The sequence below is a fragment of the Pteropus medius genome, unplaced genomic scaffold, assembly GCF_902729225.1.
Source record: "Pteropus medius unplaced genomic scaffold, Ma_sr-lr_union100, whole genome shotgun sequence".
NCBI lineage: Eukaryota > Metazoa > Chordata > Mammalia > Chiroptera > Pteropodidae > Pteropus > Pteropus medius.
The window spans coordinates 7,314,239-7,337,571 of record NW_024342467.1 but is presented as its reverse complement, the minus strand read 5'-3'; the positions used below and the strand labels follow the sequence as shown (position 1 = coordinate 7,337,571).

General features: G+C 36.0%; 1 protein-coding gene across 3 annotated transcripts in view; it reads left to right on the top strand.

Moving 5' to 3' along the window:
• The first annotated feature begins 16,133 nt into the window (after positions 1-16,133).
• The window catches only part of SNX13 (sorting nexin 13), a 113,684-nt gene continuing 106,484 nt past the window's right edge, over positions 16,134-23,333 (top strand). For 2 of the 3 annotated variants that reach the window (XM_039862456.1, XM_039862457.1), the window contains exon 1: positions 16,134-16,339. In XM_039862456.1, the coding sequence (XP_039718390.1) occupies positions 16,328-16,339 (12 nt within the window). In that variant the 5' untranslated portion in view covers positions 16,134-16,327. The remainder of the gene's footprint in view (positions 16,340-23,333) is intronic. The other variant, XM_039862458.1, reaches the window with a different exon arrangement.

Genomic DNA, 23,333 nt, shown 5'->3' with positions numbered 1-23,333 from the left:
AGACTCACTGAAGCCTGTCCATTAACTGCATAGGGATTCGAATTAGTCAGTACTCTAATATTGCAAGTATGAGAAAAACAGCTCAGGTTACCTTAAGGCAAAGATAAATGTATTGGTCCATGTAGCTGGAAAGATAGTGAAATAGCTCACAGAAATGAAAAAATGTCTATAGGAAGCAATTGGATCTGGGAACTTGACATCACCAGGACATACTCTATCTGCCACTCATTTCTGATTGTCTCTACTTTTCTTATCATGTTAATATCATTTTCTCCTGCTGCAGAGATACCTTCTTTATGTGGTAGGGAACATACCTGACAGCAGATCCTGCTTAGCAACCCCAGAAAAAACAGTATCCCTGAGTATCCAGGTATCAAAGGCAGAGGTCTCTATCTTAGTTTAGGTTATTTGTCAATCACTAATTGCTATAGCTGAAATTAATCAAGTCCAAGTTTCATGGCCACTGTGGCAAAGGAGTCAATGTCTGTAACTAGAAAAAAAAGAAGATAGATCACCTTAAACACTATAACCAATATCCATGGGTCCTTGTATCAAGAATTTAAGACAATAGAGATAAGGGCCAAGGAATTACCTTTTTCAACCTTTATCTAAAAACTCTTTCAAGTCATAATCAATCAGATGTGAGGAGAGAGGAATAAACTGACAACCAGTGGGAAAACTGAGGTTATATGAAGGGTGTCAGAGAGTGTCAGTGGTAAACAGTGGTGAGCTGGTAAACTGGCTCTCTGGAAAAAAAGTGTATGCATATTTTTATAGATACATATGAATTATGCATTTTACTGATATAAAGAATAAGTGGCATACAGATTATTAAAAATGATACAGTGTTCAATATTTGTATTATTTACATATAGCCAACTGATTCTCTTCTAATGCTTTTGTTGAGTTTTGCTGAACTCTTGTATTCTAGCTAAACAATGGTTACAATTAACAAACAAATATTTGATGAATATGAATGTTGGTTGATATTTTCTTTTTCCTTAACAAGTAAGATGTTAGAACTTCATTCATTTGTCAATGGTATGAGCAACTTCTTTGCTGAATTGGATAATAGTTTTTTAATACTCTAATGATAGCTCCTAAGTTTTTTTGTATATGTGTTATTCACAATGTAACAGTTAGTCATGACACTTTCTCAGTTTAATATGCATTATTAACATGTTCTTGATCACTTTCTTAACTCTAGAAAATCAACAAAACAATAATTCAAGCCTTGATTTGTAAAATCGTCGATTTCTATGGCGCAGCTACTTCCACCACAGCTGGTTTAAGCCATCAACACGACATCACTGACCATAGACTTGGGAAGAGATGTGAACTAGCACACTATTCTATAGTATTTTTACCACACAGTAAACATAAATAAGCTCGACTTCTCCAAGCCATTAGCAAATGAGAGAAATGGAATAATAGTAGACCCATATTGTGTATTATTGGGAGGACTTCATTAGATAAACCCTCTGAATCCCTTATCGCACTGGCTGGTACCTGTCCTAGATATTGGAAGTCCAAGGTCAGAGTGCCAGCATTGTGGATTCTGGGCCTGCTCCTTGCCTATTTTCCCTCAATCTAATTTTATATGAGAATAATGAGACATTCAGTTTAGGTGAATTGTTCTAGGTCACATTAGCTTATAAACTATAGAGGCTGGATTAGAATCTCAATGTTCTAGATCTCTACAGCCTTGTGAGCATCACAACTGCAAGCATTGTTGATTTTCAAAGCTAGAAGTTTTGGGGCTCGTTTCTCAGGGTTTCCTGTCTCCTTCTCAATTTGGACATACTCACCACCTTTATTAAGAGGAGGACATCAGAAACAAGACAGAGTGAGAGACATCAGATCTCTTTCCCTGAAACAACAATAAGCTGAACATTTAAACCTCAACAAAAAACACCCAAACTGCACACCAGCACGTCTGAGCATGGAATATGCGCATAAGAGCTACAAAAGGTCAGAACTCCGAATGTCGAATGTCCACGGTGGACTGGGAGAAATAAAGAAGCGGCCTCTGGAAGCCACCAGAAGAGGGGGAAGGGAGAAGGTGCGGTGAGTTCCCTGAACAGCCCTGCCTGAGAGTGCTATCAGATCCACATGGCTGGTAACAGTGCCCAGTCATCAGGGCAGAAGGCAGAGAAGCCGGAATGGCAGAAAAGCCGGGAAGGCAGAGACTCACTAAAGAAAAAAAAGAAAGGACACAAATAACAAACTCAGGAATGAAAGATGGGAAATAATCACAGACGCCAACGAAATACAAAGGATTATACAAGAATACTATGAAAAAGTATATAACACCAAATTTAATAACCTAGAAGAAATGGACCAGTACTTAGAAAAGTATAACCTTCCTAGACTGAATCAAGAAGAACTGGAAAATCTAAATAGACCAACTAGGTGGATGGAAATTGAAACAATTATCAAAAACTTGCTAAAAAGTCCAGGACCAGATAGATTCACCAGTGAATTCTACCAAACATTCAAAGAAGATTTAATACCTACTCTCCTCAAACTCTTCCAAAAATTCAAAGAGTAGGTAGTGCTTCCCAACTCATTTTATAAGGCCAATATTACCCTGATACCAAAACCTGGTAAAGATAACACACAAAAAGAAAACTACAGACCAATTTCTCTCATGAACACAGATGCAAAAATTCTAAATAAGATACTAGCAAACCGAATACAGCAACATATTAAAAGGATTATATGCCACAATCAAGTGGGCTTCATCCCAGGGGCACAGGGATGGTTCAACATATGTAAATCGATTAATGTGATACACCACATAAACAAATTAAAAAATAAGAATCATATGATCATATCAATAAATGCAGAAAAAGCCTTCGACAAGATACAGCATCCATTTATGATCAAAACACTTAACAAAATCAGTATAGAAAGAAAGTACCTTAACATAATAAAGGCCATCTATGACAAGCCCTCAGCCAACATTATACTTAATGGTGAAAAATTAAAAACCTTCTCTCTAAGATCAGGAACAAGGCAAGGTTGTCCACTATTGCCACTGTTATTCAATATAACATTGGAGGTCCTAGCGAATGCAGTCAGACAAGAGAAAGATATAAAAGGCATCCAAATAGGAAATGAAGAAGTCAAACTGTCATTATTTGTGGATAACATGATTCTCTATATAGAAAACTCTAAAGGCTCTATAAGAACACTACTAGAAACAATAAGCAAATACATTAAAATTTCTGGATACAAAATCAACATTCAAAAATCCATAACGTTCCTATACTCTAGTAATGAAGTGTCAGGAAAAAAAGTGGAAAAAATAATTCCTTTTGCTATTGCAACAAAAAGAATGAAACACTTAGGAATAAATCTAACGAAACATGTGAAGTACCTATATAATGAAAACTACAAGACCCTATTAAAAGAAATTGAAGAAGATACAAAGAAATTCCATGTTCTTGGGTTAGAAGAATCAACATAGTTAAAATGACCATATTACCTAAAGCATTATACAGATTTAATGCAATTCCCATCAAAACCCATTATCATTTTTTAAAGAAGTAGAACGAAAAATCATCAGATTTGTATGAAAGCACAAAAGATCCCAAACTACCAAAGCCATTCTGAGAAAAAAGAATGAGGCTGGAGGCATCACTCTACCCGACTTCAAATTAAACTACAAAGCAGGAGTAATCAAAACGGCATGGTATTGGCAGAAAAACAGAATCAAGAGTCCAGAAATAAACCCATATTTATATGGGCAAATAATTTTTGACAAAAATACCAAAAATATATAGTGGAAAAAGGAAAGCATCTTCAATAAGTTGTGCTGGGAAAACTAGAAAGTCATCTGCAAAAGAAGTAAACTAGACTATTGTCTATCACCACACACCAAAATTAACTCAAAATGGATTAAGGATATATAAGACCTGAAACAATAAAATGTATAGAAGAAAACATAGGAATGAAACTCAAGGATCTTGGATTTAAAGAGGATTTTATGAATTTGACCTCAAAAGCAAAGGAAGTAAAAGCAAAAATAAATGAATGGAACTACATCAAACTAAAACACTTCTGTTCAGCAAAAGAAATATTCAACAAGGTAAAGAGACAACCATCCAAATGGGAAAATATATTTGCAAGCAATGCCTCCGATAAGGGCTTAATATTCAAAATATACAAAGAACTCATACAACTGAATAACAACAAAAAAACGCAATGATCCAGTCAAAAAATGAGCAGAGGACCTGAAAAGACACTTCTCACTAGAAAGCATACAAAAGGCCAACAAATATATGAGAAGATGCTCAACATTGTTAGCTATTAGGGAAATACAAATCAAAACCACGATGAGATACCATCTCACACCTGTTAGAATAGCTATAATCAACAGGACAAATGATGACAAATGCTGGAGAGGATGTGGAGAAAAAGGAACCCTCATACACTGCTGGTGGGACTGCAAATTGTTACAGCCACTATGGAAAGCAGTATGGAGGTTCCTCAAAAAACTAAGAATTGATCTACCATATGATCCAGCAATCCCTCTACTGGATATTTACCCCAAAGACTTGAAAACCCGTATCCAAAAAGAAATTTGCACACTGATGTTCATAGCAACATTATTCACGGGGGCCAGGACATGGAAGCAACTGAAGTGTCCTACGACAGATGATTGGCTAAAGAAGCTGTGGTACATATATACAATGGAATATTACTCAGCCATAAGAAGAGATGAAATACTGCCATTTGTGACAACATGGATGGACCTCGAGATAATCATACTAAGCAAAATAAGCCAGACAGAAAAAGTTGAAAATCACATGATATAACTTACATGTGGAATATAAACCTAAATGCAACAAATGAACAGGACAAACAGAGACTTATGGACATGAACTATAGACTAGTAGTTACCAGAGGGTAGGAGGTAGGGGATAGGGAGGAGGTAGATGGGGTAAAGGGGGTCAAATATGCAGGGACAGAAAGAAATCTAACTATGGGAGGTGAACACACAGTGTAAATATATATATGCCTTACTGTTAAAGTGTACGGAGGAAACTTATTGGATTTCATTAACCAATATCACCATAAAAAATTAATTAATTAATTAATTAAAAAATAAGCTCAAAAACATAGATAACAGTAAAAAATAGTAAAGTAATTATGAAGTGAAGATTTTAAAATATTTATTACCTTTTTTTATAAATGGTTTATTTAATTATAAGTTTATATACTTTGATTTTTTAATAATGACAATATCCAAAAATTGACTAGTAAAATTCCAAGAATGTTAACGATTGCTCATGAGCCAGTCTGAACCAGCTCCAGCCTACCACCCATGATGGTTTGCATGATTCCTTTGAGGAGTTAAGAATAATAACTTGAAATTATTATAGAGAGTTGACATGTGAAATCAAGGTTCTGCCATGGCATCTCTATAATTTATCAAAAATAATATAGTCAATAAATATAGCTAGGTGGATATCCAGTACTAGATACACTCAAATTTGAATGGCTTTACTTTATAGTTTGACAAGTATTAGCTTATTCACCATTTTGGATTTTTCAGATTCATTTTCTCTTTTGTTAGTGCAAGTGACTGAGAGGTTGTTTTATCACATTGACAAAAAGTATAATTTCCATAAGCTTTATTTTTAGTTAGAAAAGGAAGCAAAAGCAGAATCTCTAAAAGCCTTTTCTGCTCTTTCATTGATGTGTGTGATTAGAATCTGACTTCCATTTTTTTGCATTATAAACTCTGTCAGAATCTTTTTCATACTCTAATAATCTTTTAAAAAACTATACTAGACAAAGTAGGACAATGAACACTAGGAATATGCTATTTATCTCAGATATACTGCTGTCTTTCAGTGAATATTGAATATGATTTGGCTAAGAAATACAAATAAAGGAAAATAACAGTGTGAAACACTTTTGATATTTTACTTTATTTTTATGTACTTAGCATTGAATGCTGAAGTGTCTGCTCGTTAGTTTTCTGGCAACTTAAACTCTATGTGCTTTAAGCAATAAAAGAAATGGATAAATGAGAGTAATTGCTGAATAAATTAAGCTTAAAACTAGATTGTCATTATTTAGTCTTTGATGTTATGTTGAGTACAGACTTGTTGCTTTTAAACATTGCACAGTTATAAAAACCTATTAGTTTTCTCAGTGTACATTTTAAATTTTAGTGTCTTTATTTCTTAAAATGAGCAAAGGAAAACATATAATTATGTGAGATAATGTATACCAAATATGTTTTTAAGGGATTGGTTAAAAAGAAAAGGAATAACAAACGAGACTAATAAATAAAGAAAAGATAGTCAGGACCTTAGGAAAAAAATCATCAGAAATGACTGAAAATAATGAAATAATAAAAATAAATTAACGATTCTTTGTGATGTCAAGAATGGAAGACTTTGCAATTAACTCTGGACCTAATTTCTCATAAATGTTCATGTGCCACAGCAAAATAGGCCTGCTGATGAAGTTAATGTATAATTCATACTTTGTGGTATTTCTTTTTGGTGGTTACGGATCATAGGGTCATCCCTTTCTGCTCTAACGGGGCTCAGAGGCAGCCTATGACCATGCTCATGAAGGATACTTTAGAGACTAGGGATTAGCTTAAGGAGGAAGAAGAAGAGTTGATTAATGCCAGACTAAACCAATGTCCAAAGCAGATGAGAAACGGGAGATGCAATTAGTCTAGAAAGCAGAAAAGCATAGTCCTCTGAGGGAGAAAAGCGAAGGAGAACAGAACTGACACAGTTCAAGTTTGGCACCTCACTCGGAAAAGGGAGGCACAGTAAAAGAAATGGACCAGATACCCTTAAATTACAATGTAGGCATGGCCTGAGGCAGGGGCCAAAAGGCACGAGGGAGACTTCTAAAATTATAGTGATGTCAGTGATAAAGAGGCCTTGGCGTGGGCTCTGTGAGATTAGCTCACTGTATCATGTATGTGAATCAATGAGAAAAAAATATATGAGATGAGCCTTTTATAGTCAGGATAAGAAAAGCGTATTTACACTAGAGTATAACTATGGTTAGACTGACAAATTAACAGAAGAAATCAGATGAAACTCTACTGGACTCGTACTCCTATCTCTTCTTAGACTTGAGGAGGTTAGTGGATAAACTGGAAAAACAGGTCACGTGACAGTTTATTTTAAGAGATTCTTATGGACTGTGCAAAGCAGGAGATGCTTGGGGGAAAAGAGAGACTTTTATTGGCCAAAGAGTAGGTTAACTCCTAGATTGGAAGCTGAGCTTGTAGGAGATATAGTAGAAAAAAAGCTAAGTTTCAGAAAAGTCTACTGTCAAACTTATTTTCTATTTATTAGCAGAGAACTCAGCCAAATTAAATAACCCCCTGAGCCTTAAATTCCTCATTTTAAGAATGGGGCTAACAATGTTCACCCTGAGAATTAAAGATAACCAGGTACATGATGCACCTGGCACAGAGGAGGTATTTAATAAACATTAGTTCTCTTGTTCTCGAGTAAACTATTCAGTGTGGGAAACTTTCATCTGAGGTGAGGAGCACTTGTAAGATATCTGCAGAGTGAAACCCGCCCCACAGTCCAAGTGACCAGAAAGCCATTCTTTGATCCAATTCCTGAGCCAAACACCTGACTGTACTCCTCCTTTGTTCCCTATTTGGCCACACCCTTTGGTAATGCTATTACAGTTCTGGGAAGACAAGATTTTCAGAGCAACTGGTCCTGGATTCTGGCTTGTTCCTGTCTCTTATTCGCTCTTTTTTCTATTCCATTAACTTCCCTAGTTTTCTTCTCTGAGTAGACTAAATGGAGCGGGGTCTTCAGCCTGTTCCTCTCCCCCAGAAATCTTTAGGTGCTCTGTGTCTCTATGTGTGTGTCTAATCTGTAACACCCAGGCTGTGAATTATTAAAATGGCTCTCCTTAAAAAACTGTATTTATGGAGGATCTGCTTAAGTAGTATCCCTTGAAACTGTCCTCTTGTTCTGGGAGAGGGGGCAGAGAGATTGAAGATTTTTCAAGTTAAACACTTTCTAACCTCAGTAAGTAGAGTTAGTGTTTTATTCGGGGTGTGTATTGCTACCTGCTGCAGCAACGACTCACAATAATAAAAGGATTCATCACTCATGCAAATTACAAAGACCTTTTTTTTTTATCTAGTGGACAGGTTCTTCTGTGTGATCTGTCTTGAGTCTCTATTATCTCAACTAGGAGGAGAATGGCTACATTCTGTGAATCTGAGCTAGTTACCCTACCCTACCTAGATAGGCAGGATTTGTAATCTCCCTCAATACCCAAAATAGAAAACAAAATGAACAGGTCGACATAGCATCATCATACTACAGAATGATGTAGAGAAACATTATGAAATACTCCCTATTTCTCAAAAGCCAATGTTTTATAGATTAACAACTTGCTTCTAAACACAAAAATGAAATTTAGAAGACAGAAATTCAATTATATTTTCATGGCATAAAGTTTAAATGTCACCAAAACTTCTGGCATAAGCAAGAAGTATAAATTTAATGAATTATCCAGAGGCACAGCTTCAAACAAAATAAAAGCTCTCGTTTAAGAAATTAACAGTCTTTCACCGAGTACTACCACACAAATAAGAGGGTGATGATAAATAACTTAATTTCAGATGAACAATATTGCATTAAAAATAATTCTATAATTCTTATTTTAAGCTTAGGGATAGCCAGAATGGCCATTTTTTTTTCATACAGTTTTAAGCATAATATATACTACAGTAATATTTTGTATAGATTTGCTTGCCTATGATATTTTCCCCATCAGTTTCCTAGACAGTGCAAACAATAATAAATAAAGATGAAGAGCAAGATGGCTTGTATTGATCATAAAATCTGAAGGGAAAGTCAGATTTCATTTATTTCTCTCCTTCCCCCTTTTCTCTGAGGTTAAATTATATCAGACAAAAATGTAAAGATGATTAATATCTCCTTTGTACCTTCTAACCACTAGCGATTGAGTGGTAATAGATGTTTCAATATGAATTCTATAACCCTGTGATTTTAAAAATGTGAATAGTTAGTGCCTTTAAGGTTTTAGTGAATAAAATAATGTGTAAACAAATGAGCAAATTCCATGATTCTATTAAAAGATTCTCTGGTAAATAGCCAGTCATATGCTTTTACCCAGAAGGCAGACATCTTGGTTACAGAAATACAATAAAAAAAAAATGGATTCCTTCATTCATCCTTCTGCCACACCTACCAATAAAAACAAGCACGTCCCATTCAAGGCAGAACATTTAGCTCTCTGTTAGCAACAGAAAGAACACTTCCCCAGCAACAGGAAAACCCGAAAAGGACATCTATTTTTAAAAATAAAATGTGAAGCCCTCAGCATTTTGCTGAATTAGTGAACAAGATAAATCTTATCCATTTAAATTAGGTGAATGTTCTATAGATTTCAAGAATAAATAGCCTGATTTTACATGCTTTTTATTTGATTATTTACTTTGGTTTTTATACACTAGACCTTTTCTTGACATTTCTGCTGATATCTCTTTTCATAGGTATTTATGCACATGACCATGATAATGTAGGAGGTGTCTCATTTTAAGTGAAAAGGTGGTAATTTAAGTTCATTACCATACATAAAAACAGTGCACCGCAGAGTGTGTCTCTGCTCGGTTGAAAGATTTTTTAAAAAGGTAATGATGAATATACTTCTTGAAGGAAAGTGATAGGAAAATGAACTGCAACTTACTTGCTATCATAAGTACCACAGTTTTTAAATTGAAAGGAACCTTAAAGAGCATTTGATCTTGAGCCACAGGGCATTGCCCAATGCCTCAAATAACAAATAACTGTATTAATGTACACAACATATTAGTGTTAATCTAATTATATGTTTCAACCTCTTAACTTTGCAGAAAAAGACTCTGAAGCTTAATAGATGATAAATTTTCATGCTAAGGTTTAATCTTATTTAATTACAAAGACAGAACCACAATACAAATCTTCTCAGGCTTCTTTTCATTCCACAGCCAATATTATGGGGCAAATGTCTAACAGCTCTTCCACTTAATTGTGTGTACATCTATTACAAATAGTTTTAAATTTAAAATTTTTTATTGAAAACAAAAAGAGCACCATTATGCAAAGGTAAAGGCAGGTCTAAGTAACTTTGTGCCAATTACTGAAATATATTACCATTTAAAAACAATAGTGATTCTTAAACTATTTTTTTTTACCATAGTTGTTAAGCTAGTAAAGTAGGAAGCAATATAATAAGTCTTTGATTTCACCCGTACTCTGTAAAAATAGAACTAGCTGAGGTAAGTCTTAAATATGAGGACGTATTAGGTTTTGTCTATGAGTACTGATTCCTTTTCTCATTTCCTCCTTTGGCTAAAGCCAAAAACAGCTCAAAGGTCCATCACAGTTCTTATGATTCACATAAGAAATTAGGGACATGATCATTGAAATATTTTAGTTTTTAAAGTGAATCGATTTAATGTACTTGAAGACATGATATATATACACATATAATTCTGAATTATATAACTAGACACATACATATACATATGTATATATCTCACTTTTTTCATTCAATATTAACTATTGCTAGTTGTGTTAATTTGGGCAAAAAAATTTAACTCTCTGGACCTCGGTTTCCTCATTTGTAAAATGAGAATAATGACATTTTCTATCTTATAAGATTGTTGTGAAGCATTTAAACAGAGTCTGACACATGATAAAAATATAATAATAGGTATTATAATTACATATCTACTATAATATGTGTGTGTGTGTATGTGTGTGTATACACACACTTATTGATAATTTTCTCTATATCCAAGTGGAATTTTTTCTATAAAATCATCAATTGTTTAGGTCTATAGATGAAAATGTAATTCATTATACATTTCCCTTTTTCTCTATATTCGAAGGCTGTGAAACTGTTTTGTATGATATAACATTATACATTTGTCAAAAGTCAGCAAAAAGAGTGAAAATTGTCTGCAAATTTAAAAAAATCAAACAATTTAGGAAGTTGGAGAATCTCAAGAAAGAAAGTGGACTGCTACAGAGAATCTAACAGTATTACAAGTGTATGAAACATCCTCGCTGAAGGAGGTAGAGAAAAAGAGAAGGTAGAGAATTGCTTAATTGCTGAATTAAGCAATTTTGGAAATGATTAAAGTTTATAAAACAAAGGGAACTGTGTCTAGATATTGTACTCCAGTTGATAAAGTTGTTTTGCAAGGGGATATTGATTAACAATTCTGGTATTCCATACATGTATACTGAAATTAAACAATAAGGTAAATGAATGGCAGATGGTAGGAGCCAGGTTTCTCACTGTTGGAGTGAGAATTTACATATTAGCAAAGGGGAGGTGACATATCCTTGAATAATCCATCTGGCAATGGGTTAGAGTTGGACACATAAGTAGAATGCATGTTTAGTTTAATATAAACACAGATTGTTCCATACAGAAATATTCACAGATGGGTGTGTATAAATAGATTAATGTACACGCATATATTCCCTTGCTTTGTCAAGTGCAAGGGCTAAAAAGAAATGACACTGGGGTAGTAAAGAACACATCTGGTACCTAGATCTTGATTTCTAATACCATTCTCCAATAAAAGAAACAAAGTTCCTCAGAGAAATGGCTGAGTCTAGGACTGGGGTATGATGAACCTCGAGTATTTTGTAGTACCAGAAAGTGAGGAAGTATTCAAAAACAAAAACAAACAGAAAAACACCTTGCATTGATGGAAATTTATTAAAGGAATATAAGACTGCAAAAAGAGCTCCCAATGGCCAAAGCTGGGACAATTTGAACAACAAAACAGTATTGGATTTAACCCAAAGAATAAAATAAATGAGTCTTACTCATATATACAAATGATTGAATCAATAAAAAATGAGAAAAATTTCCTATGAAAAATAATTCCAAATAATTAATGTAGATACTGCACCCTCAAGGAGGAGGAGCGTAAAATCCCTGCTCAATAAGTGAGGGCTACACACAGTCTTCTTTCCAAGGAGCATAATATGAAAAGGGGGGAAAAGAGTTAAATTTGCATTGTAGAAACCTGGCAAACACTACCTCAGCCAGGTGATCAATGTCAGTATCAACAGGGATAAATCATGTTGATAGTATGTATCCTCGATAGGTGACCTGGGACAAGTTACTAAACCTCTCATGGCCTCTGAGGGTAGTAAGATCTACTGCGCTGGCATTTTCAATTGTTAAATATATGCAAAATGCCTCCCATAGCACCTGGCCCATAATATGTACCGAAAACTAGTATTCATAATTGAGAATTAAAGGTTTTAAAAGTGCTATAGGTCTAATTTTTGTGATGTAAAAATATTTATTTTAAAAACAATTGACTGGAGTTGCCAGTCATCTAGTATTGACCTTTATATACACACACACAAATACAAAGATATATACATGTACGTATATATAAATGTGATCCTTCCTCTTTAGATATTGGTGTTGTGGAGCTCTTATGCTATCATAGAAGAGACTCGTGAATAGTTGTTATGGTTGTGTCTGTTGTTATCAAAGCTTCATATTGTCTCTGCCTCTTAGACTTGAGTTGCCTCAGTATTTCCTCAAAAAATACTATTCATGAAAAAAGCGCATGCTGGGATATTTGAAGCTAGACATCAGATCACTCATAAACACCCTGAAATTTCTGCTTACTGTTGCCCTACTAAAGCTATAACAAAAAATTAGGATATCCTGCTGTCATCTGTTCTTAGAATGTGTCTCCTCTGTTGGCAATGCATTATTTCAATATTGATTCACTGGCTTTGACACTGGATCTTGTTAATGAACATATAGTACTATTTAATGTTCAGTGGTGGTGACGGGTGACACTGATGGCACTGTTATGAAGAAATTGGAGTTACGAAAGGGCTTCAGAAATCAAAAGATTAAATGTGACAATTGTTTGATAGATGCAATTTGCTTGGGAGGTCGATGCTATACTTTTCCAGTTTTGTAGAAGGGGTTATAGCCAATTTGTGACAATCTGAACATGTAGTGGAATTTTTTTAAAGAAACTAAAAAAATAGGCAAAATAGATATTGTGAATTGTTGCTTGGAGGTTTAGAAATCACTGGCAGTGACCTGTTTAAAAGCATCAGACACTTGATTTTTGCCTCTAGACTCTTTTTGTCATCCTTTCCTGTGTTAATCGGACAGATTGGACAATTGCTGGAAAATCAGACCTTTTGCAACGATAGCCACAGATGTATCCTTATCATGTGTTTCTTAAGATGGATTGTTCCATTTTGTTTTAAATTTGATTGGTAGCCAAAGGACCCAGCATCTCAGATCAGCCTCTTCCAGGTTTCCTCTGTAATTACTGATATGTTTTTAAGACCACATGGACTGAAACTGCAATCTGTACTAAATTAGGTGCTTACTTCTTTTTAAAGCTAGCTGCTTCTGTAAGCATTTTTTTCTCAACTACATTACTCTTAAATTTCTTTAACTCTGTGAAACGACATACCTTATTCACTTTGTTGCTTCCCTTGCTAGCATATTAACTTCAATGCATGCTTAAGATATATATGTATACACATGATTTGTTTTTAACATATTTTATTATCTCCTTTCCCATTACTATTGAAAATATCAGCAGTGACATAAGGTGAAGGGAAAGGTGTAGCTCACAATTGTCATAAACTTTCTCCAGCATTTTAGTGACAATAAAATTCCCCCATAATTGCAAGGTAAGAACACATAATGCCCACTATTTTTAAAAATTAATCTTTTAACATCAAGGATTTTTTTTTTAATCAGTTTTAATTAGGCATTTGACCTTTTCCTTTTGGGGTCTTTTAGGGAGTGATTCACCCATTTGTTTAAGAAATATTTGAGTGACTACTATGTACTCTTCTTGAATTCTAGATGCTGAGAAAACATCATTGATCAAAACAGAAAAAATCCCTGATCTCATGAAACTTACATTCTACTGGAAGAAAGACAGTAAAATAGTATTTATGTTAGAAGGTGTAAGTGCTATGAAGTGAAGCAAGAATGGGAGAGTGCTGGGCTTGGGGCAAGTTATTTTAAATGAGATGGTCAGAGTAGGCTTCCTTGAAAAAGGTGACATTTGAACAAAGATGGGACAGAAGTGAGGGATCTAGCCACACAGATATCTAGGGGAAAGATCTTTCCTGATAAAAAGAATAGTCAGTGCAAAGGCCCTAGAGAAAGAGGATGCCTTGCTGTCATAGGAGCAGGGTACAAAATGCTTAGCAGAAATGAGGTCACAGAGGTGGATGTAGGCTGAGACTTCAGAAGCTAGGTTTTTTAGGTCACAGAAAGAACTCTGGCTGAGAAAACTGGGAGCTGATTTTGGCTTGCTCTGAGGTCTACTGACAAACTTCTAAATATTAAAAGCATATCTATATTACAGGTTGGTATAAACTCCATGTGTTTGTACTTATCACCTTTAAAATAAGTGAAAATGCCTTGTTTCTGAAATGGGAAAAATGTATGATGAAAATGAAATACTGAGGCCAGACACCTAAATTAGTTTTAATTTACTAGCAACTTAAATATTAATGAGCCTCCCTGTTTTCTTATTTACAGGTTGAAACAGTATCTTTTTCCAAGTTCCTTGTTTCTTAATACCTTAGGCCCTTAATATCTTAATCTATGTAGTATTTTCCAATCTCATTTCCTGCTATGGTTTCTCTGTCAATACCAGTAACACATCTTACTGAGTTGCAGGGGTCAGAATTTTGCTGGCCCAGAAATATGGAAATTATGTATCAGATGTTGATTAAAACAAGAACTACTTGGCCTCAATTAGTTGAATTGAGTAAAATTAGGATTTTTCTTCAATTTCTGCCCAGTGACTACCTAAACGAACCATTTTGTTTCCTTTTTGAGGATACAAAACAACAGATAACACAAGGTTTGTAATGTCATTACTTAATGTTTTAAGATTATAAGAGTATTAAGTAAATCTTACCCAATAGTACTATTGTTAAGGAAAGAAGGCGGAGGTGAGGGATAACTCTTTAGTAAAGCGGCAGGAACTATTGGCCCTAGTTTATCAAAATGTCTTTGTGCCCATTGTAAAAAAGAGATGGGACAGTTCTGTAAGTCAAATCTGAAATTTTACTTTTCAGTTTCCTTGGAAACTGGTTTCTACAACGGGGTAACACACTTCGACAAGGGTTCAGGTAAACTACTTTCATTACAATTTAAGTAGACGAGACTGCCTCCAATTCCACACACCGAAACCAGTGGCAGCTTCAGAATGGTGCCTCAAAGCTTCTATGCGCACTGTGTTCTAGAGTTCAGTCCCATTTAAGTTGGGACTGTTTACAATATCTGCTGAAATTTGTTCACTCTGATACACACATTGGATCAAGAGGCCATTAAAGTTGTAGAGACGTCTGTTAAAAAGCAAACGTGGCTTCAATTTTTTTTAGAGGTCTCTAAGTTCTCATTGTTATACCGGGGCCGAACAATTAACTAATCGGCGACAGTCCTAACTGCCAGGATCAGGGTAAAGCCGATATGCCTGTATCAGTTCCACAAACTGCCGCGCACCCCAGTATAGAACTCGCTGAGGATTGGTAAGGACAAAGAAAAGTTTCCGTCGAAGTTTAGAAGAGAGGGGGATAGGGAGAGGAGCAGTTTCAGAGCAGAGTTAAGCCCCAGACCGCAGAAGAAGCCGAAATCTCCCACTCGCTCTTCGGTAGCCGCGGGAACGAGGAAAATGCGAGAGGGAAGTTCTTTTACAGGACATCTGCCGCCCCATCCACGAGACGCGCGAGCTCCACACGGCCATCAGTCCAAGGCTCGGCCTCTGCCGGTCTCCCTTTACCCCAGGGCCGGCCGCCCCAGGCGTGCAGCGGAGGGCGAGCGAACCCCGCAAGCGTGCGCGCCGGCTCCTCTGCTAGCTTGGCGCTGGGGTTTCTCTTCTCAACCCGCGGTCCCACGGCTTCCTGGGCGCCGAGTCCCAGGGGCCTCGCCGCCGGCGCCGACTGGCCCACCGAGCGCCCGTCTCCGCTCGCCTGCGCGCCGGCGCTATGGAGACAGTCACGAGACGCCGGCGGTTCCTGCGCCCGCCAATGGGAGCGCACGTCGCGGGGAGACGCGGACGTCGCTCTTCCAAGATGGCGGCGCGTCCGTCGCGAGCTGCCGGGCCGAGGGGAAGCCAGCGAAGTCGAGTAAAGCCGCCGCCCGGGAAAGGACCGAAGGAGCTGTTGCCGCTGTCGGCGGCGGCTCGAGCAGTTTTCGCTGCTGCTGCGGCTGTTGCCATGCGGCGAGGTTAGGGAGGAGCTCACTTCCCCGGGGTGTAATAATGTTAACAGAGGTAAGCGGCTCCGGCGGCCAGTATTACCTGTGAAATGGGGAACGGGCCGGCGCTAACCCGTCAGAGAACATCATTTCTTTTGCCCGAGGGCCCGACCCTCGGCTGCGGGCCCCGGGGCCTGAGGAGCAGCGGGGATCCTACAAGTGCTCCCTGAATAAGAGCTGTGCTGACTCAACAGAGTCCCACCACCTTCTGCTGCCTGTGCCTCTTTCGCAGTTGCCACTTGCTTGTCGCCCCTGGCACTGGTCTCCCTCTTGCTGTCGCTGTCTTCTAACTCATCGCTTCCTTCATGGTGTACCCTTACACCCTTACACGCTGCTCTGTGGCACCCTTGGTCTCCCTGCCTGGTTTCTGTTCCCCTACGGTTTGCCCTAGGGCTCCCTTCTCCAGTCCCTGGCCTCCAGGGCCCTCCACCTCCAAGCTAGGTTAGCATCCTGGGCTTGTCACTCGGCCAGACCGGTTTGTTTCCTACCCCACCTTTGACTACTTGGTGAAATGGACCTTCTTTTTCTCACAGTGACACTTGGAGACCCCCCCGCCCTTCCACACACACCCAAGTCACCTTTTCGCTTAAATCGTGGGAATAAGAAAGTTCTCTTTAGTATCTACCCTCTTGATTTGCTTAAGGTTCCCTTGGTACTCTTTGTGGAAGTTTTTTCCTTGGTCCTGAAATGGAAGTAGGGCAACTTTGACTAGTCAATCAATTTCTCTTTTCTGGTGCCAATGTCCATTGCAAAAAGCAGAGTTTTTGAAGTAGAGTTTGCCTTGACTAGCAATACTTTAAGGGGAAGAACTAAATTGATGTATTAGGTACTTGACACAGTTAAAAGAGTTATGTGTAGTGGTATATGCTGGTGTAAGCATCATTGAAGATAAATTCTGAAGCTTGCGGGTTTAAGGAAATATCTTAGAAGTTACTCGAAGTCCTGTGAAGATTCCAATGTCAGCTGTCAGGGACTAGTATGGGCATCTTTGGGGCTGAACTAAGAATAGGAAACATTTTAATGGGCAGTAGGAAGTGTTCTTTCATGGGCCAAAAAGGAAATTAGAAAAGTTTGTAGATGAGTGGCTTTCGTTGTGAAAATGTGATGATAAAGGACTTACTTGCTTTTCCTACTTTGGTAATTGTATTTGAGAATCTATGCATAAAACCTGGCATATGATGTGTTTGGTAAATACTGGTTGATTTTAACTCATGAACTACTTATTTGTAGTAGTTTGTAGTTCACTTTATAGTTCTAAATTCCACAGATATCTCATTTCTGGAGTTAATTTGGTTCTCGGAGATTATGGTATATCATAAGCTTCTGTTATTAACAGTATTAGGTTAAAAAAACCTAATAAGTAGCAGTTGTTCTATTTTTACCGTCAGTGTGATATTTTGATGAGAATAATTAGCCTTAAAACAAGTTTCCAGTGGTGTCTCTAATGTAGAATATTTTATAAGATGATCTTTTGATTAAATTTGGCGTAGGTTAGCACGTTTTAAAGAGTTGTAGTTCTTTCACATGAACTTGTGTCTGGTAGTAAAATGATAGTGTCTTAATTTGGACAGATAGAACTTTCTAAACTTTGTATTTTTTTAAAAAATTGTTTCTGTGAAATATTTTAAACAATAAGTCAATGATAATAGTAAGATGTATTTAGCGCTTTGTGTATATGTACCCTGTACAGCTTTTAAGTGGCAGAACCAGGGTTCCAACCTCGGCATTCACTGTCGAGTCAATTAACCATCACATTGGATCACTTCTCCAAAGTAAGATCCAGTTTAAATGGTTCTTGGATATTACTTATGATTTTTAGTAGTCATTTTCTAGATTAGAAAACTGAAGTCCAGAGACTTGTACAAGGGCAAACAATTATTTATGGTAAAGGCGAAACTAGAATCCCATCTCCTGACTCTCAAGGTACAGAACTCTGACCATTTTGTTCTCAATGGGTTTTCAGCTCTTTTGATAGATTTTAAAATATATTATTTTCTTGGCTAAAAATGGTCAGTAGATAAACTAAAAGTTGTCATTACTTAAGAAAGACTTTTTGTTTTACCTTAGCTTTTGCTGTTGTTTAAACAAGGCTCAGAAATCTTATTTTGAAATATTTTAGAAAATTTTACTCAATATTGGTTACTAAAAAATTAGTATTGTGGGACTCATTGCTTTTCTTAGTGCTTATTTTAGTCAGCAAGATTTAGGGGATGCAATTTAATTTGTTTGATATCAAAATGTATAATGATGAACTGTGTTATGAAAGATTCTCAAGCAAAAGTGTGCTCAGAAAGTGGTGAATTGTACTGTTTGGCTCTTTTACCTCTCAACATCGAGGTACATGATATTCTTTCCATTAGGCTGATGAGAAGACCAAAAGAGGCTTGCTTACAATCACATAACAAGTGGTGGAGCCAGTAGTCACACCTAGGTTCTCTTATTCCAAATTGTATGCTGTTTTCGTGGCTTAGTATAGAATGCATCATTAATATTTTGTAGCTGATAATCAATAGTATACTATTTTTAGTTTTTTTTTAAACCAAGGTAGGTATTCCAACTATGTAAATACATAACAATAACATGATAATGGTAAACATTTACATGAAACTTTTCGATTTTGCGTTTTGTCAAAGTAAATGTTTGAAACCTTTGCAGAAATGAGAAACCATGCAAGTGATCAACTAAAGGCTATATTAAGTTAAGCTAAAAGAGAGAATTACTCAATTGAGCTTATATGTACATTAAACTTTGAAACCTGTGAAATATGATAGATTAGTATGAATTGAATATATAGCTCCAGTAGGTCATCTAGCTTTTTTTAAATTACCATCCCATTAAATATTTTTTTCTTCTGCTGCCTTTGCCCTGTTAGGACTTCTTACTCTAAATGTTAGTTCTAAAACATTTGGCAAAAAATTTGTCATAGTATATTTGGAAATTATTTAATACCAACTCATCTTCTACGTACCGCCCACCCCCCCTTTAAAATAAAAGTAAACTTCCATATGTCAGAATTAGTTAGGTATGGGATGTTGACCTGATAGTTTGTTTCAATTAATCTGAATTTTGACAGCATTGAATATAATGAAATACATATCTGTGAGTTTTCATTACATACACTTTTGTTGACGTTTCAAAAGTTATTAAGGTTATTACTCTGAGCATTTATTATTACAGAGAATTACAGTTATAGAAGATAATATGAAAACATGCTGAATTTGTACCAGTGCTATGGCATGCTCTGGAGATTGTTTTTGTATAAAAACCAGTTACCAGCCCATTGACAGTTGTCTTATGCTTTTAAAAAAAGTGAATAAAAATTGTAGTTATTTAAACTTAATTGTTGTTTGGGTTGTATGCAAATGTGGGACGTTAGTAAATGTTAAATAAAATAGTTTATGTGTTACTTTCATCCAGATTTATTGATTTTTATGTATTAGCAGTACTTGATTTTATAGTGAACAAATATGCTACAGATGGGAAAAGGTGTAAACTGCAGCACTTTTAGAAGTCTCAGGTTAATAGTTAAGGGGGTAAAATTTTTTGGTTCAGAAGAATTTAGAAGATATTTGTCTAAAGAAAATTAAATAGATTTCTTCTCTGGAGAACTGTTCATAGCTTTTGATAGGTGATTTACTCTCGAAGAAGGTGATGGAATTTTGTGTCATACTGCCAAGTTGTTTAACCTGTAAGTTCTGTTTCTCTGGTGGATCTTGACTAATATAGAGACATATAGAGTTTCTTGTATTTCACTTTAGGAAATCCTGAAATGTGATGAGTTGTGCATCAAGGAAGGGGATCTGGAATTGCAGGGCACTTTTTAAAAACACACACACACACACAATACCACACACACACACACACACACATTCTTGCTCATAGGTACTTAGTAAAAAATTATGATTGATTTTGTTGATTAATGTATTTGTTAATGGAAATACTCTTGGGATGAGTTAATCCTTAAAACTATACGAGCTATTTCTTTAATTACATATTAATGTCATTGTAAGGGCTACTAACCAGAAAAAGAACCTTAGGTTCACTGGCATTCAAAGGATGTTCCCTTATCATGTAGTGGTTAGGATTCCTGGTTTCCTGGCATTCAAAGGATGTTAAGAGGAAGGAAAAAAATTTTATAAGAGAAGTGGAAGGACATTACTATCTAGAATGAGGCCGGCTTGCCACTCTACAAACAACATTGTTTAGCATATTTTGACAAGCCAAGTTAAATATTGCCAAATTTTTCTCAAGCATTTCAAAGGGACTTTGTTTCTTTTTCTCCATTGATTCCAAGTTCTCAGTTATAAGTAAGTTATACTTAGTAATTATTTTTATTGTATTTTATCTTTCTAGCACACATATACCCTTTGTTCATCACTTCTGATGGGAAACTAGCTAGCTAGTTGATAGAACTGCAAACAAATGCAAATATATGTGATATTTTAAGTTAAACCCCAAAACTTTATATTAGGTAAATATATATCCTCCATTAGGCATTTTGATATATTACAGTAGAGGTTTTAGATTTCTATAACTATTCTTGGAAGTTCTAGGTAGGGAGATACCAGAATATATGACTCTAGTGTTCAGATGGATTGTTATAAGGTTTGTTGATCAGTTTTCTGTATAAATTAATAAAGAATAGTTTTTTAACTAGTCCACTGTGTTATGTTTATTGCTACAAGTTTACAAAATTATTTTATTTGAGGAAATATGGAATTAAATTTGGGAGACTGGGAAATAAGTAGAAATGTGTATAGTTTTAAACATTAAAGGCATTGGTTTGTGTATCATAAGGCCACTGCAAAACATATGGCTTTTCATCTTTTTATGTAGTAATTACCAGCATGTTAGACTTTTGCAGATTAAAAGGATGCTTTATTTTTTAATTTAATCACATTGTTAGCTGTGGTCATGCTTACTTATGTTTATTGTTATTTCTAACTTAATTATGGAATAAAGAGAATTCTTTTAAGAGCAAGAGGAGAAGAAAAAGGGTATGAGAGGATGTTTGAAATAGATTGCTTTAGGTGGTATCAACTAAGCTGTGTGAGCTGAATAATAATGGAAAAGGAGGGAGCATGAGCTTCTGGAGGAAGAATCAAATAGGTTCTATCACGAAGAGGAGGTTCCAGTGCTGGCCACTCAATAACTAGCCATTTGTTGGCAAAGCTGAATGACTTTGTGGTATTCTCTGAGTGAGGTTCTCAGAGTGTGGCTTTTTAAATTGTGTTTTGAAATTCTGTAGTTTTACAGACCATCAAGTGTTCCCTCAATTGATGGTAATCTAAAGTTGATTTTCTACTTCTGAGTCAGTTTAATGTGGATATTACAATGCCTTAAATGTTTATGAGGTGAGGGAACTTTGAACAGCTCTTAAAGATACCATTTAAAAAAGTGGTCGAAATTGAGTGAATAAATAAGCTGGAGTCATGGTGATGCTTACTTATGTCTATCAAATTATACCTTCCACAGTAGTGAAGTTAACAGACAAATGACCTATATGTTAAGCATTATAAGGACGAGTCCCAACCTCACCACTTGTTTATGACGTGATATCGGGGAAGTTGTTTGAACTTTCTGTGTAAAAGTTCTTAGTTTCCTTCTGTGTAAATTGGGACAATAATAGCACCTTCCTAAGCTGCTCTCACATTGTTGTGAAGATAGAAGAAAATAAGAGGATATATAACTCTGTAATTTGTCAATTATTATACAAATATTAGTGGTTAATACATCAGTTTATTTCCTATATGCCTTGCACTAATATGAATTTAAGTCCTGGGCTCCACCTAGCTTTATGGCTTACTAGCTTTTCAGTGGGTGAGTGGATCACATGAGAGAGAGGGATCCCTGACCATTGGTGTAGTTACAAGAGATGCAAGGAATAGATTAAAAAAAGTGAAAGGGAAAAAAAGACAGAGCATGTTCTGCAAACTGGTAACAAAGGCAGTTTATTGTGTGGTTGGCAGACTGATTCCAAAGAATTTTGGAAAGGGAAGTTACAAAATATTTTGAAAAAGATTACTTATTTGAAGGTTAGCAGTCATTTGTGTATACGTATTCTGAAATATTTGTGAGAAATCTTTTATTTTTAATCAAACCTGGTAAATTCTTAAAATCCTGGTCCATTCTTAAAAGGAAAAGCTGTTGTTTAGGACGATTTTATAAGGCTTTGATTATAATTTGTACTGAATATTAATTTTTGTGGATTAATTTGTTCAGCAAACAAATATACACCTACTGTGTGATAGGCACATGCTAAGTTCTGGTACTGAAATGGAGAGTCAGACCTGAAACCTGCCCTCAGGAAATTCACTATCAGAATTAAATTAAGCCAGTTTGGCCATCTTTCACCTGAAGCCTTGAGGTCTTTTGTCAATAAAACAAGTCGCATAATTCAAGGATGAAAAATGAAGTAGAAAATGTTGGAGCATGTAATTAAAAGGTAATTAGCTTTATAACTCTAGGTAAAGCTACCAATTTGGATGAGATGGCAGCTCTAAAATGAGCTTCTTGAAGCAGGAGTCAGCCCATCTCTAGTGTCCAGATTTGCTCCAACCTAATTCACGATGAGAAGTAGGGGTGGGGTGGAAATGGGAGAGGACAGAGAAGCAGAAAAATCTGTGAATCATATATATTTTTTTCTCTTGAAAAGATTCTTTAAATTTCCTTAAGAGGTCTACCACATTTTACCAAAAGACCCAGCTAAGTTCCATTAACCCGATGAAAGTAATACCTGTCTGCTTATTTTACATTTCTTCCCTGCTTGAATGTAAACTCCTGAAGGTGGGGCTCACAGTTGTATTCCCTGTGCCCAGAATAGAGCTTGACACTTAGTAGTCCTCATTAAGTATCTGTTGAATGAATGTCGAATATTCCCTCCAGTAAAATTAAAGTAAATGTGAAAAATTACTAAGACATACAAGGTCTATGGTAAATTTATATTATCACATTACCCTTCAAGGGTTGGTTACTGTATATGTCCATTAAACATTTTTTAATAGTACGCT